The sequence below is a fragment of the Paralichthys olivaceus genome, chromosome 1 (genome assembly GCF_024713975.1).
Source record: "Paralichthys olivaceus isolate ysfri-2021 chromosome 1, ASM2471397v2, whole genome shotgun sequence".
Taxonomy (NCBI): domain Eukaryota; kingdom Metazoa; phylum Chordata; class Actinopteri; order Pleuronectiformes; family Paralichthyidae; genus Paralichthys; species Paralichthys olivaceus.
The window spans coordinates 28779708-28800332 of NC_091093.1; the positions used below are offsets into that span (position 1 = coordinate 28779708).

General features: G+C 42.5%; 1 protein-coding gene across 43 annotated transcripts in view; it reads right to left on the reverse strand.

Moving 5' to 3' along the window:
- The window catches only part of madd (MAP-kinase activating death domain), a 42831-nt gene that overhangs the window by 16654 nt on the left and 5552 nt on the right, over positions 1-20625 (reverse strand). For 11 of the 43 annotated variants that reach the window (XM_069529521.1, XM_069529595.1, XM_069529469.1 and 8 more), the window contains exons 2-20: positions 18648-18859; positions 16039-16677; positions 13712-14015; positions 12432-12563; positions 12230-12343; positions 11991-12071; positions 9071-9127; positions 8093-8265; positions 7767-8002; positions 7519-7675; positions 7141-7244; positions 6852-7057; positions 6356-6609; positions 5972-6111; positions 5708-5809; positions 5212-5253; positions 3601-3660; positions 439-547; positions 100-286 (exon numbers count right to left, since the gene is read on the reverse strand). In XM_069529521.1, coding sequence (XP_069385622.1) covers positions 100-286; positions 439-547; positions 3601-3660; positions 5212-5253; positions 5708-5809; positions 5972-6111; positions 6356-6609; positions 6852-7057; positions 7141-7244; positions 7519-7675; positions 7767-8002; positions 8093-8265; positions 9071-9127; positions 11991-12071; positions 12230-12343; positions 12432-12563; positions 13712-14015; positions 16039-16677; positions 18648-18706 — 3156 coding nt within the window. In that variant the 5' untranslated portion in view covers positions 18707-18859. Of the gene's footprint in view, positions 1-99; positions 287-438; positions 548-3600; positions 3661-4519; positions 4538-5211; positions 5254-5707; positions 5810-5971; positions 6112-6355; positions 6610-6851; positions 7058-7140; positions 7245-7518; positions 7676-7766; positions 8003-8092; positions 8266-9070; positions 9128-11990; positions 12072-12229; positions 12344-12431; positions 12564-13711; positions 14016-16038; positions 16678-18647; positions 18860-20625 lie in introns of all 43 variants that reach the window. The other 32 variants (XM_069529726.1, XM_069529730.1, XM_069529737.1 and 29 more) reach the window with 14 other exon arrangements.

Sequence of the window (20625 nt, forward strand, 5' to 3'; positions counted from 1 at the left end):
ACAGATTAGAACGTCCTCTGAGGAAGGTTCATTGCAAGTTCACTGAAGTGGGGGAAAAAAAAAAAAAAAAAAAAAGAGTTGCAAAAACGAGCGCCTCACCACGTCTCGTATGATCTCCTGTCTGGCGTCTTCCTCCGACTGGACGGCTCTGTTCAGCTTGCTCAGCACGAAGACGCGAAGCTGCTCGTTCTCCAACAGACGCCGGACTTTTTTCATGTTGAGCCAGCCGACCCCCTGACCATCTAGAACACTCTGCACCACCTCCTTCAAGAACTGTTGGTTCTCGCTGGGGAAATAATAACAACACTTTCCGTTTAACTCAGCAGAGGAACTGGGAGTGGGCGTGTCGATGACTATTCTAACACGCAGCAGGTGAGAAACACATTTTGTGGGGTCGGTGTCTGAAAATGGCGTTGAACATTTGAAAGAAGTCAGTACCTCGTGTTGTTGATTCGACCTTGAGGAGAGGGAGATTCTCTCTTCACTGTGGGACTGTGCTTGATCACTGAAGACTTCTGGTCAACCAGTGCTCGCGGTGCACGTGCGCCTGGAGGAAGAACCACACACATCAGGAACTAGAAACCAGGAGGAGGAACGACTCTCAAGCTACGTTTTTAAAATTTTATTTAATCAAAGCTACCACATCAAATACAAAAGACAGCAGAGGACATCTCTGTGTGAGGAGGACACACACCTGGAATCTACTGAAGGTTATCTACTGCTGATCAGACAAATGACTGGAGCTGCTAGAGTCTATTATTAAAACAAGGGAGGTGAAGGGCAAATCAAACAAGGATGGTTCACACACACACACAAACACACACACACAAACACACACACGCAGGAGTCTAAATGGTGTCTCGGTGGTGGCATCACACATTAGCAGCGTGGAGATGTGAGGTCAGACAGAGGACAGTCTGAACAGGAACTACATCAGTGTCGTCATGCATGAAGGAAATAAAGAGATGAGTGGGTGATAAAGAAGATGAGCCACAATTCAAGGCCACGAGCTCGTTACGACACACGGCTGAACTGATGCTGCTCAGCATCTGCAAGTCAATCATTTTATCATTATGTTATAATTCTCTACAACAGGGAGGTGACTGTCTGTCAGCAGGGTTACTTTGAAGACTGCAAAACCCGTTTCCAGGAAATTCATTCAATTCACATTAAACTTTAGAGCAGATCTGACAAATGATTTTTTTTTTTTTTTTTTTAATATGAGGAGATACGTCCTCCTCATACACGGGTAGATCAATTTAATTTGCGATAGTAAATGAAAATGTTTCTGCTCTAATGTTCAGAAAACACATCTCTTTCCTCAAACTGTCAGCCTCCGTCTGAAACACCTTGTTTTCGCTCCTCGGCTCCCTCCTGGTAAAAGCTGCTCTGATTGGCCAGCGGACCGAGTCTGTTGTATATGCAACTTCATCACAATACACTTTTTAGATCTTTAGAGAATCAAGCCTCAACTATTCTATGAACGTAATTTTACTTTCAATACAACAATCTCTAAACACTTGAAATGAAATACTTTGTCATCAAGATGCAGGTGATCCAAGTAGAGTGAGCCACAGCACAACTGACCACACTGTGATAAGAGATTTCTTTCTAAGCTGTCTAACATTTGAACATTGCATGTGCTATTTTTATACATATGCTAATTATGATTTTGATGGTACACACATTGTTAGATTCTCCTCTGGACAAAGGATTACGTTGTTACTGGCTATCAGCAGCTCTAAGGAGCACACTGGCACTTCGGATCATTATTTGGTAAACTTGATGTGCAGGAAAACATTTACACTGAAAGACGAACCCAATCGAAAGCTGCATGCAGACACAAAGGGAGAAGGAGAGAGACCCTTCAAACGGTTTCAATGAAAGCTGCAGGGGGTCAGTATTCGATCCTTGCTGGCCGCTACATTGATTTTATAATTGGATCGTCCCGGTTTATGCGTCGCACGATAATGGAAGCACTGCCTGATGAACAGTGGGCAGGTAAATGTTTTCATGTCTGTGCGTCAAAAATCCATTTCACAAAACAGAGATCCAGGTTATTCTCTACACAACTTGTAAAATCTTCTGTTGTGTGTTTTCTTTTGGCAATTTTAAGGTTTTTATCACATACTTGTGAAGTTACGTCATTGGATCTGTCAGCTTTTTATTTATTCATAAGTGGTCGACTGTGACGAGGCAGACTCCTGAGATCTGCCTCTGTTACCTTGGAACGTGTCCGTGTGCTGTGTTACCATTGTTTTATATATGAAAGTAGCACATAAACAATGTACAGGTATGAATATGGATGATTGTGACACCAACAGAAACACAATCCAGCAACAAACCCTGCAGGATAAGTGAGGAGACATTTCACGTTTTATAAAAGAAAGACAACAGTGAAAAATGGAAATGTGTAATTTTCTTTCATTAAAGAAAAATAATTAAATCCACTTTTGAAATGTTATTAAAATATTATTTCTGATATTTTATACTGCCCATTGCTTTCATTATGTATTAAGTTTCAGTTATATGAACTTGACGCGTCTTGAGATTGCTCTTCATTTGCCAGAATGTATACTTGAGTGTATACTCAGTTTATTTTAAGGTCCGTCTGACTAAAACTAATCCAGTCTGATATAATACTCCCTCCTACACTCACCCCTCCGGGAGGTTATAATGTCCAGTGTTGGTGTAATCCTGTGATTATTGAATACATTCTGTGGTACTCTTGAATTGTAATGATTTATATCGACGAGTGTTATTTAGCAAAGACTCACTGTTTAGTAAATGGGGTAAAAAACATATAGTATAAACTTGTGTCCATATAATGAAACAGCAGCACAAACAACAGCCTCCACACTGAACATAAAGTTCAACCAACACATGAATCCTTCATGAGGGAGCATTTATTCTACGATTCATTTTAGCTAGGTGCCTAAAATACATGTGCACCATCATGCCTCATCTACAGAGTCTGGTGTGCTATTCAAATAACTGCAATTCTGGAACAAGACAACTTTTATGTTGCCTGATGAAAGCCTGATATTCACTGGTAAAAAAAAAAAAGAAATTTGCCATTCAAGGTTCAACATTTGCATAATTTCACTGCCGTCACTGCTCTTTGTGCAGAGCACAACTAAAGCTTGATTAGGCCCAACCCCATCTGTACTCTGTGGGAGCGTAAAGGACAAGAAAACAATGGCCAACAATGGATGTGGGTAGATTAGCTTCATCTGTTCTATTCTTATCCTGTAACTCCAACATCCTCTTCTGTGTTTTCTACTTCATTTGCCTCCCTGTGGCTTTTTCTTGCACAATGCATCGTTTAAAAATGTTCCTGTGACTACTGATGTTGGTTCAGGTGTATTTTCTTTACTTCGACAAATAAAACTAAACATACTGTGGAGTGAGAGAACATTCTGAGGAGGGACACAATCACTATGGATGGCAGCGTGGTAAGACAGAGGACTCAATGCTCCACTGGATCTTTGATGACACACACAGTGACTGGAATGAGGACAGACAGAGGGGGATGCTGGGAGATGTAGTTGACTGGCTTGGAGAAGCATGCAGCTCACTCGATTAAAGGGCAGAACCCACCTTCTCCGCTCCCCGGGCCGGCCTCAGTTATAATCTCCATTAGAGAATTTAGCCCAAATACTGCACACAAAACCCAGAATTAGTGCCGCGGAAAAAGGTGGACAGAGAGAGGGACACCGGCCCAGACACAACCAGTCTGAACATCAACCCATGACAGACATGCACACTCAACATGGTGCCAGAACAGAGACGGAAAATAATAAAGAGGAAAAGGAAAGACAGGAAATAGAAAAACACGCACTGATGGTGCGTCGACCCTTTGAAAAGATGTTCAACATTCACAGTCTCAAGCAGGAGCTGTGTATAGCTCATATTCTAAGCGATGACTGGAGTGGTTTTTCAATCACTGGGAACAAATCTTATTTTGAGCACGATGACAGAAAAGATAATCACGACTAAACTGAGTAAAAAGTGTGATCTTCAAAGATTCATCACCGTTTCTCAAAATAGGGAAAGAAACACAACAATGGAAGCCACAACACACGCAAGCAGAGCAAGAACACATGAGCATGGGAGGCAGGTGGGATTTAAACTTCACCCACTGAGGACGGACCTCTCTGGCGACACAATGCAAATATAAGGTTGTAACTACTTTACGTAAACGCAGGTAACACGGATTAAAACATCCTTACTACGGAAGGATGTGGAGATGCCAAACCAATAACAGTTTGTCGTCACACGTGAAATCCTCCGACTATAAATGTGTGCATCAAAAAGACTCCCACCAGTCACACAGAGGGGAATGGCGAAGGAACAGAGGGGAGGGACGTGGATAAACATGAATAGGACATTAAAAGGCGTCCTCTATCTTAGTCCTATGCTGAGAAACAGGGTGTGAGATAGGAAATAGGTCACTTCAAGGATCAAGGAACGCCTCGTCAGGGAACTAAAACAAACTACCACACCAGACGTAACATACCCGGGCTGTCGGGGGCATCTGAACAACAAAGACAAAACACATCAGAATCAAAAGGAACAGAACAGTTTCTATGGCAGCTATTCCACATGGAGTGGAGCTATTGAGTTATGTTAACATGCTCCACTTATTTTTATTTTTTTCTCTCTCTCAGCTCAAGTGAAAATCCAGCCTAAACAGAATTCACATTTCTGTCTTTAAAAAAAAAAAAATATATATATATTAGCGATTAAGTTTAAGTCCCTGTAATTTAAGCAAATGTTCTTAATGGGTGGGATACTGCAGATTTTAAATTTAAATTTTTCAGGGTTTTGCCCGGATACGATGAAGCCTCCCCGAAGTCAGGAAACACAGCGACAGGCGACCGTCCTCAAAATGACCAGATTAAGCTCCTGATACCCGAGAGTCCTTGTTTAGATTTACTTACTCATGAGCTCCCTTGAAAAACTACCTGTGCACAGATTTAGATATGAACGACTCAACATGCATGACATGTGTTCACCGGCTGATGGCGGAGCTATAGCGCATCTCAACAACAAATCTGAAGTCTGTTTTTAAGTGGATTTTCCTGTTACGACTCTTGAGAGAAAAACATAGTTTCATATAGCCTCAATATTCTCCTTTAAAATAGTGCCATGTTCCATTTGGCAATCCAGAGGGAAGGAAGTCAGGCTTTTAAAAATAGCTCCACAAACCTGCTTGTTCCATTTCCTCCTCAATATCAATAGTGAAATATTCTTTTATCCCAAAAATCCAACAGAAAAAGAAATACAAACAAACAGTGCATTAATTAAATAGAAAAATAAAATGTTTAAAAACACTTTTGCTGTGTGAGTGTCATTAGTTATGGTTGTTATTGCAGAAGCACTGCTCGCCTTAAACAAATGTATGACTAGTTAGGGTTTGTAATTGTTAGAATTTTATGAATGTGATTAAAAAGGATAATTTAATTAAACATATCCAAATAAAACTAAAAACTGCAAACATGTGATGTGATGGAAAAATGACACTAATGGTACAAAATATATTGAGAAGTATCCTTAAACTTTCCCTAATGTACCTGTGTATTTTAACAAACCATTTTCTAATCATCTTAATAATTCCTGAAACCACAGTGAGAAAACTGGAACAGACACAAACTTCCTGAAGTTTACATTGAACACAAGTGTCCCATCAGCGGTGCTGTCCTACCTTTCAGGCTCGGAAAAGGTGTGGACTTATCCCTCGCTGCCTTGTTGGGGAGGGCGAGATTGGACAAACTGAAACTGGTGCCATGGTTCTTGTACAGATTGCCTGTAGTGGGAGTGATATTAACCACAGTTACGTCTTTAAGAACATTTGACGTCGGTCTGATAAGAGCTTTCTGCGCCTCGTTTCACCACCATCCACACAAACCAGCACAGTTTTCACGTTTTTCTTGGATTTTAGCTGAAAATTGAATGCAAATGTTCTTACTGGCAAACGACATGAGGCCTCCAAACCCATCGTTGCTGCTGTTGGAGATGGTGGAGTTTGGCGAGCTGTTGCGGGAGTCTCCCTCCCCGTCAGACTCTCCCGGAAGCCTCAAGCTGCTGGGACGTAAAGGACGCTGCAACCTGAAGAAATGACCACAGACGCATCAGCGTGGGCCAGAGACACGGACACGCAGTACAGTAAACCTACAATATGGGAAAGTCTCAAGCATTCACACAACATCACACCACTGAAGATTCAAGACCACCATGAATGGAGAGAGTCGTATGGCATGCTGGGTTTGGATAGAGAACATTGCATGGTGGGTCAGAGCCCATTTGAATGATGGTAAAACATTCATTCAAGTGATGAACAAGTATAACACACTTGTTGCCATTGAGGTTCTGGTTGAATCGAGGGGTGTATGACTCCACTTGCTCCTCTGCATCAGGGTCATCCTCTGTGGGGAAGCCATACTGAGGCTCAAAGTATGGGTTATCATACTCTTGCTTTTTGTTGGCTGGGTCCTGCAGGCCAGTGTCGGCTGGAGGCCTGAGGAACGGCTGACTGCCCAGTGCAGGGACTGGGTTCTGTAAAGCAGCACTGGCTGACGCTTCAATTTCAGGTGCTTCCCCCTGCTCCTGAAAAAAACCAGCACAGTGATTAATGGGAGCTGCGTATATTGGCTTTTTTTTCATATTAAAAAAACTTCAGCATTGCTCGTTCGCCCCAAAACACGACATTGAAAAGTTCACGATGATGCATCTAAAAAAAAACAATAACCAGTCATCAGAACATGAGATTCAGTTTCAACAAAAGTAAAGAAGGTTACAGAGAAAAACACATTTCTAGAGGAAACACTTTGATCAGAAAGGTCACACACGTTGTTGACTCCCTGGATTATTGTACTGGGACTTGAGCTTGCGGTCGTGCTGGAGCTCGAGCGCAGAGGTTGTCCGTCAGAGGCTTCAGCAGGTCCCTCCCCACCAAGCGGACCCTCCGAGCCCGGACCTTCCCTGAATTCATGGAAGTCTTGAAACTCGACCTCACTGGCATCTCCCAGTGCAGCGTGGGTAGGAGGGTCCAAGCCTGAGACACCAAAGTCAAATACCATGAGGAGGGAAAACAGCATGAATATGGTCGATGTGCATTTTTAAAATCAAACTACTTACTTGGCGTATCTCCCTGGATGTCCCCTTGGATCATCTCACTCACCAGGTCTCCGAGCGAGGAATAAGATGAGCTGGAGTCGTCGTATGCCTCACTGTCACTTCCGCTGCGGGGAATAAAACTGATTACTAAGAGCTAACAAACCGAAATGACCATAGACTCTATGCATAAAGATGGACGACATGACAGAACCAACGGGTCAAAGAATCGCTAACGGGTAGACTCACTCCAGGTGACGTCAAAAGCACAAGATGGCTGCACGTGTCAGGGAAAGTTTGGCTTCATTTTTGTGGAACGGGAATTTGCATAAAGCAAGAACTCATGAATGAAACTGGATTGTTGTGCTTCGGTTGCTCTTTTTTTTTTTTTTTTTCCTCTACCTGTCAGTGGGATCAGATTCGTTGCCATCATCCTCCAAGGGACCAGCCATAGCTTCAACCAGCTGGGAGCTTCCATCGTACACTCTGTACACCACTGGCTGTAGCTGGTGAGCGTACCACTTGGGCTTGTCTCCGATTAAGGACGGGTCAAACACATCTGCAACAAAAGTAGAACGTTTGTCCAACACGTGTTCTGTGAAGAACACTGAACAACACACAGACTTAAATCTACTTCAAATGAGTCTCACTGTTGTGTATCCTCTGGAAGGCGAGGTTGGTGGGATTGAGAGCCCACTCTCCGTAAAACTCCACTGCCTGCGTGTGAGACAGTTTATCCGCAAAGCTCGAGCGCCGCGGCCGAGACGCAAGAAAAGACGTCGACTGGAAAGCCACCACCGGTCGGGGGAAGAGGCGCAGGGTGCGAGTGTGCATCTGGAACCCCTGAAGAACGTTGGCGGAGTTGAAGAAACGTACCATGGCCACCCTGCAAGACGAAATGATTTCAGTTTAATATTCCTTGACTTCACGGTTCGGAGCGCTTTACAGAGACAGCAGAGAGACTTTGAGGACTCGCCTGGTGGCCACATCCACTGAATCGACGTCATTGCCGTAAATCAGAGGGTTGAACTCTGTGGAGGACGGCGAGGCTTTGTCCCGTCCAGGTGGGAGCAGAGGCATCTCCTGACCTTCCTGGAACTTCTCCAGGTTCAGAATGGGTTGGGTGTTCAAACTCATACTGGCCAAGGCCTACGACAAGCAACGGTGACACTAGTTACAAACCAAGCAGTGGATTCATAAACAAAGACACAGCGCTGCGATGGACCACTCCCACGTTTGGCATCAACATTTACTTTAGACTTTCAATTTCTTTAATTAATGGGACAATATTTAATAATTTGGGGAAACTATTGGGACCAAAGTATCTGATTGCAAAAGTTTAGGGGGTTAAATATAGAAATGATCATTTATGGGATGATTCAACTTTTTAAAAATTGTTCTCAATAGCAATCCCAGTAAAATGCAATGTGGAAAGGTGGAGGATGATAATCTTTATGGTCCCGCTATAAGTTTTCTCCAATTTTCTTATTATATAAAGCGGCTGAAGGATCAGTTCTATGCACATTGATGCCTGTAGTGGGTGTGTCATGTTGGAGAGGAAGAGCACAAGGGAAGTAAGTCACTATGCATGGTTTGCTTTGAGGGAACTGCTGCAGACTCAAGTGTCAATGTTTAGCTTAGCATAATGGAACATTTAGTTGCTGGGTCTGGATGGATGTTAACTTTGTCAAAGTGATTAGCTTCATCGTATCTTGTTTTGGTCACGAGAACACTCACTGATGCCAAGATAGATGCACGCACATTCAGTCATGCGCAAGCCAGAGCTAAGCAGTGTATCGAGAGGACTGGTCCCAAACATTCTGCAACACTTTTATGCATTTTATTCAAGTCTTGAGAAGAGGAGACAAGTAGTAGTGACAAGCAAAAACAATGTGAGAGAGAAGAATATCCGTGCAGGGGCATTACACATTCCACAGGAGGAGAAATAAGTAACCTTATTTTCAGAGGAGAAGATCTGCTTTTGGGTGATCACGGTCAACCTAACCAGACACTAGGAAGGGGATAAGAGAGATGCGAGGAGAATCACATGAAGGCCTGGGATGACAACTTCGTGACTGACACTGGAACAGCACATGACGGAAGAGTCACAACTGTGGCGCTTTCCCTTTCTTTCCTTTATCTCCTTTTAACAGCACTTCCTTTTTTGCTGACAGCAAAAAAGCAGACGAGAAATCAAATAAATCTAGATGTAAAAAAAAAAAAATCATTGATTGATTGATTTATTTATTTTTTGCTGTTTTATCATTTTCAATTTTGTCTAAAATTTACTGAAGAAAGGAGATAAGAAAAGGTAAATCTGTATTTGCTTTCGAAGAGGTGATGGACAGCCAGGAAAGCAAGAGAGTGTCCGACAGTAAAGAGAGAGAGAACTTTCTGAGAAAGTGAGATCAAGAGAGGAAGAGGAATGTGAGGAAAGATGTTTTTTTTTTTTTTTTTTTAAATGGTTCATGTGAAAGACAGTGAGGGACAAAGACAGGTGACCAAACAAACCAGACTTCACCCAGAGAATCCAGCCACTAACAGACACATGGAGACCATCCATGGTGACCAACTGGAACAAACCAGTGATTACAATGGAGTGGTGATGACAGAAACAAAACAGCAGATCTTTTCAGACATAGAGGTAAAATACTTGCACGACAAAAGTACCTGGAGCAAAACAAAAGCCTTAATTGTAACTGATAATTCAGAGAGAAAATGTTGGGTGAGCGGAAATAATAAAAAAAAAAAAAAGTGTGTCACTTCTTTGTGCAAGTATTTTCAGTGGCTCTCAAAACAGCAGCGTTCTGCTTTGGAATCACAATCTGATAATCACTTAAAACCATCTTCGCTGACATTTTCTCCATTCACAGATAATTCAGTTATGTGAGCTTGTTTCCAAATATACAACTGCTAAACTGAGGCTTTGCACACTCCTACACAGCAGCCTCGCAGTCACACACACACACACACACACACACAGAGGGAGAGAGAGCTGCTAATCACACACAGCTAATGAACCGGCTCTGATTCAAGGCATGTTACACAAAATAATAATCACTGTGTGCACAGGATTCTAACTTTTTTTTGAAATTAAGTTTCAAAGACATGAAGTTACGTTGGAATAAAACACACAAGGAAGGGGCAAAAATAAAAAAATGATAGTTTACAGATTAAAAACAGTTGCAGGGTGACGACTGCACAGCGTGTGAAGCTTTGAGGATGGATCTGGAAAACTAACTCAATTGTGATACCGGAAATGATGACGCTCAAATTGTGCCCCTGCATCATTTAAATATATGATTAAAAGTAAATGATTCTAAGGATTTCAGTCACATCTAATCTTCTTTATGGATGAGACATGTTTTTTAAAAATGTAGTTGTTCAAATAAGAATTATAACAAATGATCAAATGGTGGCAAATGTTTTAGAAGTGCAGTGGAAAAACAATGTCTGGGTTCACGGTAATCTAACTGACGATCGACAGCCGAGGCTAACGGACAATATGCAAACTGAACGATCCCATTTCCATATCTGCAAAGATGTGAAGGGACTTTGTATGAGAGGGTGTTGGCATCACTCACAGTGTAGACGGATGAAAAGGTCTTTCCATGAATCAGAACCAGATTCTGATGTTATATTAAAAAGGGAACCGATTATGCTTTTTTTTTTTATATTTTGGAACTCCACTAGAGCAGCTCTTCATTATTCAGAGTTAAAATAAATCCTTATTTATCCCAAACTCCCCGTCAGCTGAGCCTCTGCTGACTCAAACCAGCTGTATTAGCTCAGACCTCCTGCGCTGAGAGGCAGCAAACTCGACGCTTTGCGAGCACCATCTCATTTTTAAAAGCTGAAAATCATCATGTACTCAGAAGCCAAAGCTAATTAGCGGAAAATAATAGATTTGAAATGGCAACTCTGTACACGACGGAGCCTGAATTCGATCTTGAGCAGGCAGCAGTAACATCCACGGCAATAAAGATGGCAGCAGGATGCCTCTACTCGATAAATATTACGCTGATTACCTGCTTAATGTGCAACATAAGGGTGGATTCAGTCTGTCAATGTTTTAAATTTCCTGTTTATAGTTTTGCATGTACAACGTCTGTCAGGAAGTATCAAAGAAAACTTTGCAAAACTTCCAAAATACTGTATGGTCAACCTGCACCATTAGTAATTTAAATGCAGTAGTACATTAAATACAGTACTACTCATGTAGACTGTTAAAGGAAAACCAGCTGTGGTTGGAGACGTAAGGAGTTTTGGAAGTGGGAGAAATGTTGGAATCAGTTCTTGTCTCACAGTAATTGTGCAAATATCGATTCTTCTGAAATTGTAAAAATATATGCATTACATATATATATAACTATGTGACAGGAAAATAAAGAAAAGCATAATAGGTCCCTTTAAACAATGAGGTTACAGGGGTAAGTTAGTTACTACAAGTATTTCTAAAGGTTTTGCTTGGGGAGCACAGTCCTAGCATCTGATTTTACCTCCAACAGCTAGAGCATGCAAAGAAAACAGGACAAAACAGAAAAGAAAAAAAACATTTGTTTATGTTAGTGCATTACAAAACCCTTTTCAAAAACGCCGCCACACATGTTCAATACATACAACTGTGTTGAGGGAGGAAACCCCTACTCTTCGCACTGCTGAAAGAGAAGTTTTATGCTTCTATAAGACTTCAATCACAGGTCACGGGAAGATACATCAGACGTTGGCTCCACACGAGTCCCTGAGTTCTAAGAAATGTCTCAGCAAAATGCTAATCTGCAGCAGTTTGAGTGGATTTTTTGCTGACTGCCACCGTGTAAAAAGAATCAGAACAAAGTCACACAGGATCTAAGAGGGAATCAGATTTGCAGTACCTGCTTCAGATGTTTCTTAAGCTCGCCTGCTTCCGGCTCTGGGAGAGGTGGTAGCAGCTCTGCATTGGTGGGTGCGACAACCTGCCGGCAAATAAACAGTCCTCTCACATCAATTCTAAAAACGTCCCCCCCACAGGAGCCGGTTAATTAGACATTATCTGTCTGCTTAACCTGGACATGATGAAAACAGACAGAACAAGATCAGAGGGCGGAGAGGAACACAGAGCGGATGTACCGACCTTGCTGCTGTCAAGGTCCACAAGCCACACGTCATCCGGGATTTTGAAATCAGATTTGTAGAGAAAGAAACTTGCCGGTACGCCGATAATGTAGGGAGTGGGGGCGAGAAGGAGCTGAGGGGACAAGCAAACACACCAGTCAGTCACAACTGGATGTTACAACCACAGACAGCAATCTGCTTAACTGAAAATATATTTGTACCTGTTCAGCCGAGGCCATACATGTTGGCAGTAGAGGGATGACAGGGAACATGTACTCCAGAGGGTAGATCATGGCCACAAAGGCCATAACGCTCATTGATAAAGCGTTGTAATCTCTGGATTGAAGAATGACCTGAGGGGAAAAATACACACAAACTTTTCACTTTCCTGTGTTTCGATACAAAACGGTCAGACACACCGACACCTCGGTGACGACTTCTTCTGTTGCTCTATTGAATTACGATGGTTTATCGACTCCTCCTCTTTCTTGTGTGGCGTTAAGATGTGAACAACCATTTGACCGTGGATTCATAAGAGCAATATTAAAAACTGAGCTTTTATGAAAAGCTTATATCTGCAGCATGAAGAGCTTGAAAAGAAAAAAAAATAAACTCTTTTTTTTTTCCCAGCAGCACTTAGTTCAGAGCGGCTGAATTGAATGATGCTTTGAATTCATCTTCAAAATAAAAGAAAATGGATGAATAGAAAATGGCTGAGTATTCATCAGGTGGTCGACTGTGGGGGAGGAGGGAGGTGGAGAAGCTTTTCTCATCTCCTGTCTTCAGTAAACTGTAGACTTGAAAATGGGGAAATAATAAAAGAGTAAGAGCCAAAGAAATAATGAGACGCAGGGACTGAATAATGAAAAATAAAAAGACTAAAATATTCTGGATGGAGCGGATTTGATGCAGGAAGGTGGCAGAAATACATTTTTATATTTGAGACATGCTTAAGTGACAGAACAACAAGCAGCATTTATCCAACCCTGAGGTCTCCGCACTGTGGGACTGAAGCTGTAAAGTTGAGGTTTGATCGGTTGCATCAGTGTCACTGCAAACCAAGAGCAGCAGAACACTACGCCACCACAGAGAAACACAGATTCCTATTACATCCCTGCTGGTGCCTCCAGTGATACAGAGAGAAAGACAGAACGGAGGTCTTTATGTTCAGTCACTCCGTGTACTCAGTCTTCTGTTTACCCATGATCCTTTGTCCAAACTGCTTCGGTGAGCTTTCATCTAACAGGAAATGACGGATGAAGGACGCGCAGGACATTTCTAAGGAGGTCTGTAAAAATAAATGTAGCTTTGCTCATCCTTTCTCGTCGAAGCATTCAGTCTGGTCTTTAATGAAAACCCACCAGGGATATGGCTTCAGTTTGAAGCCACGCACACATCTCATGTTCCTACTCAGTAAACATCGGTACAGAAAGCAAGGACGGGAGAAACAATCGATTAGAGGCTGTCAGCATCCTGAACTCACTGCTGTGCATGACCTCACCTTGTGCTCGAGCAGTATACAGCTGAGGACCTGAAGACAGGCGTCCACACCCAGCAGCTCCAGGGGCAGGTGCAGGGGGAAGTCGACCATAGAGAAGCGGGAGTTGTCCGGCAGGGCGAAGTTGAAAGGTCGTTTGAGTTCATGGGGCAACACTTCCACGTCCACGCGTCTCTGACCAGCCACGGGTACCGGTGAACGCAGCAACCGGTACACCCAGGATTCAATCTCCCGCAGGTCGGCCAGCAGCTGGCTGCCTTTCTCTTCCACCGACAGCGCACCAGTGAAGACTCTCCACATGGTGTCTCTGAAAGGGAATTGGGAAAAAATAGATTAAAATAAACAAATGTCAGTGTTGTTTGTTGTTTTTTTTACATTTGTTCAGATTAAGTTCAGAGAGAAATTATCAACATCAATTTAATGTTTCTGCATTTAGTTTATCATAAAATCCACCAGTAGAAGATATTGAGGTTTAAACATTTATTTACATGTGTCAGTGATGGGTTTTTTTTTTCTAACACATGCACTCGACAGTGATTTTAGGGTTAATAGATGAAGCGACCGCGAGGACAGAACAAACACCCGCTGAAATCACTAATACGATGAGCAAATGAGACTGAAACACAGGAGAGGCTCTTGAGCGATTGGGAATTGCAAAGTATTGATGTGTGAACCCTCACTCTGTGCACACATGGTGTCATTAAACCCTTTCTAGAGTGTATGCACAGTGCACGTGTCGCGAAGTGGGAGATAAATCATTAGGCCATTCGAACCCTCCCACCAACTGCAGCTGCTACCCGAAGGCAGCCAGAGACCTCAATCTGTCAGAGCACGCCATAGCGCAGAGCGCTCGCAGCCATTATGCAATGGCCTGCCTCCCTCTCCGTCATTGACACGCCGCATTTCAACGAAGCATGTCAGGGTGAAAAGGATTCTCAGGTCGCTTCAGCCGTCGGCTGGAATGGCTTCTCCAAGGTTGTCAGATAAATGAGACTTTTTAAACCAGAGGAAAATACAGAGATGGTCTGAGATTAGCTGAGCATTAGACCCTCAATTACTTATAGTGACGATGAAGAGAAAGCTCCACTGGTTCAACACCTATAAATACACGACTATGAAGAAAACGCTGGCACCAGTGGGTGAAAACCAACAATCACGCTGGGCCGGAGCCAGAGCTAAGTGACAGCCTAATTAACACTTTGTCACTCCAATATTGCAACCTACTGAGTCACCCATGGCAACGGAATAACTGTCACATCACAAAGTCACAACCAAATGGTGTTTTTTTGTTTTTTTTTCACTGCCTCATTTCTGCAGCTTTAAAAAAATACGAATCATCGGCCATTTTACCACATGAGCAGTTCTTTGCCTGAAGTCTAACAAGTGAAATGCCATTTCATTTGTATACAGTGGGTACTCCATGCAGTTCCTAGGTGTTTCTTTGGTTTTCATTTTACTTACTTACTGTAATAACTTCCTGCTATTCATAGAACACGTGGATCAACACACCTTCACAGTCACAGTCATAACGTTTAACCTTTAAGCAAAACCTGTTACACTGGTTGAAATAATATTTGCCCGTAACACAAATTTCTGAAAAACAAAACTGATAAAATACACTGTGAACACATTGGTTTCCATTATTTATCATTGAGGTGCAGTGCAGAGCGCACTGTGAAAACATGACAAGCTGCACGGCGCCGCAGACAAAGGCGCTTGTATAAATTCGGAAACACAAACACACAGGTGGACGATGAGGGACGCAGATGGGAGGACAATAGAAAACATGTGCATGTTTTCCTCACCCTAGTTCTGGGTTATGGACAGAGGATGTCTCAGCTTGTTGCAAAGAGTGATTTGTGAATATGGGCCATAAAATGTTTTATTTGATTTTAACTGATTTGATTCCAACCCCATAGTGGTTGAGAGGGAAGGAATAAAAACTGTACAGAAGTAGAGGAGCTAAAATTGATGGTGCGACAGTAAAGGCGTTCACTAGAATCAAAGGCTTCATCCTCGGTGGTGTGAATGTAATTGGCTAATTTAACGGCAGTGTGGATTTACGAGGTCTTGTGATCAATATTTACACTTATCCTCAGAGCGGCACGAGAAAAAAGGTCACATATGGTCAAAAATAAGAAGCATTCAAAATCTGACGAGCAAGAATGTGCATTTTCATAGCGATTAACTTTCAGATGTTATTTGTATTTGTTTAGATTTGTATTTTTGATAAATGATCCACGTGCTGGAAGCCCAGAATCCCAAACTTAAACTTAAAGGTTAGCCGCGCAGATGAGTTAGAAACTCGTAGGGGCGGTTTTAAGCCTCACCTCTGGGTGGCACGAGGGAGCCCCGCCCGCTGCGTAAGCCTCTGACTGCAGCAGTCCACCAGCCTCTTCAGAATATATAGGCATTCCCTGAAGGTGGAGAAGAATGGGTAGTGGCTGAGAATACACAGCGAGGTCAGCGTGCTGTTGCGGTTCCTGGCCGCCGTCTTGACAGCGCTTCGTCTGTGCTGAGGGGATTTGCTGGCATTTAGCTCGGCACCTGGTTTTCTGCCCTCTTCTCCGGAGGCAGGCGGAGGTGCGGACTCGGCGTTGCTGGGCGGAGCTAACACAGAGGACGAGCCTCCACTGCTCCCATCAGAGCCACTAGTGGTCTCCGCTGCCTGCGCTGCTGTCTCTGAGTGGCCGCTCTTGTCCCCGCGGGTACGGTGATGCCCTCGCTGAAAAGAGCGGTAGAAGTTGATGCAGATTCCGTAGCGGGTGATTCCTGAGTCTTTGTCTGTGAGAGTGAAAACAAACGAGGAGTCGTCACGGAGGCTAACTCTGCGCTGGCGTATGCTAAGGCAGCCCTCCGGTTGGCAGAAAAACACCACATCTGGTGGGAGTGGAAAGTCATGGTGGTCCTCCAGTGGGTAGCGGCGAAGGAGCTGAGGTGTCTGGGCCACACTGTCACTGCTAGGTTGCCTGGAGGGGGGGGCGATAGAAAAACATTTGTTCTGTTTTTAAGAAGCAATGACAAGCAATGAAAAAAAACCCCAGAACAAAGCAGACATCCGAATGTTTTGAGAGTAAAAATGAGAGGAATCATCAGCTATGGCTTCACAGTTCAACACAATTAAACACCTACAGTGTGGAAGATTTTGTCTGCATGGTTGGTAAAAACTTTGGACAAACACCTGATCGAGTGCTCTGCAGATTTCCACGAAACTTGGTGGAATGATGAAACAAGAATTCTTAAAACTCCAGTAATTTTATTTCACCTTCTTTAACATTTTTGGACATTTTGACAGATTCGCATGGAAACAGTTCAAGGATCTTGAAGGAAAATCCTCTGGGACGTGGAGTGGACTGGTATCTATATAAGTCTGTGCAGTTTGGTGCAAATCCAACAATATATTTGGATGTAGTGAATTTAAATGTGGACTCATATGGGGACTGTTGGGTCATGACAAAGCTATGTGCTCTACTGTGTGCCATTCTAGTTTACTTTGTTGTTGTTCCTATCATTAGCTCAAGGTGGTTGGATAACTCTGCTTTGTGCATTTTATAACTCACTTGTGATGTGATCCATTGTCCCTCGTGTGTAACCGTAGTTTTGAATTGAATTTGAAACGGTCATCATCTCATGAGAAGTATTTTATAAAAGAGGAATCGAAGGCGGTCTCTGATCGCTTCATAGTAAAAACACAATGTCGACACAAAGTCCTGACAGAAGTCTGGTGGTTACAAAAGCTCATTTTGGCTATATTTGGCTTTTGGAATCCAAAAACTGAAATAAAGATTCAGGGAAAGTTCACAAACTACATGCACCCCATCCCACAAGAACTCTGAAATTGCCCCTGAAGCAAATGACCTAAAATCCATAAATGTTACAGCAGAGATGTTTGGTGGCCAGCTTTGAAAACAGTAGCACCCTGGAAGATTTGCTAATTTCACAGTGTTTACATGAGTCATCCTTTTCCCCTGTGGATAGTCTGCTTGAAACAATGTGCCACTATGCTTCATAATACATGCCACATCAGTTCCAGAAACCTGAGAGTGGTAAAAGTGTTAACACAGGGGTGGAGGATCCTCTGGCCCCCAGGAGGATTTAATAAATACATAAAATAACCTTGAGACTATTGGTGCCCCATCGCCTCAGGAATGATATAAAAAGTGAACAAGATGAACAGAGCTCTTCTCCAGGAGGCCTCACGGGAGAAGATAACTTTTATTTTTTATATATTTACTTATTTATTTTGAATTATTGCTCGGCAAAGGGCAAATTGAATCAAGTGCTGACTAGTGACCACAGCAGAGCGATAAAGTTTCTAAAGCAAAGACCTGAAATGAACGGACATAACCCCAGTCTACCTATCTGCTCAGTCACAGCTTGTTGGCAGGACTTCATAAATATGATGCACCAAACAAAGACGCTCTATACAAGAGACAGAGCGTCCACGGGGGGGGGGGGGCAGGTAACGTCTAGATCAAACCCAAGACAACATTTCTGCTTTCGGTTTTTTTGTTTCTAAGCTTTAAACAAGTAGTGAACATGGTTGGTTTGGGAACAGCAGTGGTTGTAGTTTGTGGAACGTGATATGTTCAGAATGAATAAACGTCGTCTGATCAGCATCTTTACCTGAAACTGTTTTGTTGTGAACAATATTTTGAATAAAGTAAAATAAATAAGGAGATTATTAAGTTTTCACCCATGTTCGATTACACTTAAAATTACTGAATGGATTTCCACGAAACTTTGGGTGTAACACGTCAAAATTGCTTGTCGGGAAAACTGTTGTTAATCAGTAAAGACGATACGTCTCTACAACCTGATATTTCCTCAGCCGACATCACTAAACTTCAGTTTTCAAAGCAATATTTGGCTCCACCCTTATGTCTTAACTGACGATAACTTTAAACCAAAACTACTTAAAGTCAGATTAAGTTCTTACCTTGCTCCAACCACGACTAAGTAGTCGAGAAGGCGAGGGCACATTTTCTTTTTCTCCATCTTGGATTGACCTCGTCCTGTATGTCACGGGCATCCAGGATAAATGTTCAGTCTTGAGTCAGCGTTGTCTTTTCATCACAACTGGGAACGTCGAAGCATATAGTTGAAACGCTGCGCCTCGCTCATCATCGTGTTGGACCAAGAGGTCCAGACCTGTAACACGCAGACAAGAAGACGAAACATGAGCTCACGTCTTTCTACGGACACAATAGAATAAACATGGGAGTAAAGACTGAAAAACAACGGAGATGCAATAAACATTTTTTAATAGCTGAAAAATTGAGTTAACGATTGCATCAAGCTTTAATCTTTGATTTTTCATTCATGTGAAAGACAACGTGGCCATAAACAGACGGTTTAAAACACAAGTCTACTCAAGTTTGCAGTTAATTCTGTCAGAACTTCTCCATTTACTTTAATGAGAGAGATTTTTCAGTTGTAGAAACTGTGATGTTGGTTGTTCAAACAAGTAAACAACCCGTCACAGCCACTGTTTTATTTTACAAACCACCGATGTAAGATCAGCAGCAAGATAAAACGAAGCAGCACTAAATTACTTTTATGAGAGTTCCATGATTCGTGGAAAAATGTGAATCTGGCAGATACGGGCACGACGAAGAGTTTTCATGTGATGAAGCCCCACTGTCAAACTGCTGGAAATGAAACTGCAATGTCACAACGACATTTACTCAGAAGGACATGAAAAACACTGATGTCATTTAAACCTTCAGACATTCTCATTTTACAGTGATCGACTCGACTAATAAAAAACTAACTGCCCGGCTCTTTCTTACGAAACTTGCTGCGTGTGTTTTAACATTCTGTTTGACCATTGTTTCAGCTGCTTGTTTTTGTGGAGGGATAAGGATTTTTCATTAGAGGCTCACTAATATAATAAGCAGCTTAGGGGCCTGAGGGGCAGAACAAGCAACAACCCTTCTTCGCTGGGACTGTGGTCTTTACGGGCCTGACAGGTGACTGGAGTGTTCAACACACAGCTCCTCTCTGACATCTTCTCACGGCCTAGAAGACAATCGTCAAAGTTACGAACTTAACAAACCGAGATGGGATCAGGACAAAAATAAACGATGTGGCCTTCTGGTTCTCAGCCCAAGTTAGAAGACGCTTAACAAATTCATTGACTGCTACGTGACAAAGAAAATCTTGGCTATGTCCCTTTCTTCCACCAAGTTTGTTGGAAATCCACTCGGTCAATTTTTGCATAATCCTGCTAATAAACAAACCAGCAAACAAACAAGCTGAGACAAAAACTTGTAATTCAATGATTATATTGGAAGCGACGTCCTCCATCTCCGCTGCCAGGCATCTTCGACATCTCTTGCCAAAACCAGCCTCGGAAACCAAAACAAATCAGGTTTCTTCTACTGGATCTTGTCAAACACATATTTCCTTTGGTCGGTCAAAGAAATACAAAATGGAATTTATCCTCAATAAGATCACAACAACACACACACACACGTTGCACGGCAGGAAAGAGAAAGTCTTTATATCTGTCTACGTCAATTGCCGGTGGCGAAGCACCAGCTCTGAACCGAGCACATAAAGCCCTCTGTATTCTCTGCAAATTTAATTTCATGTATGATTCAGCATAACAGCCATACTTCATCTGGATGTAATTTCTAAGCTTTGAATTGGAACACAATTGCTGTTTCAATTCCTTGTTAAAAAGCTGTAATATATTTTGGTTAAACTGTTGTTTATATTACCACGCAGACTATTCCAAGAAATAAAATTCAGATCAACGATGGAAAACATCGTCTTGTCCGGAGATAATTCAGCACGATCCCAGTTAAAGAGCTTTTTTTCCTCTGGCAAGTGAACAAAGCGATTTTACGAGCTCTCCGGTTTCCCTCTCTGCTTTTCAGACAAAGCTCTCCTTCCATATTGCCTCAAACAGC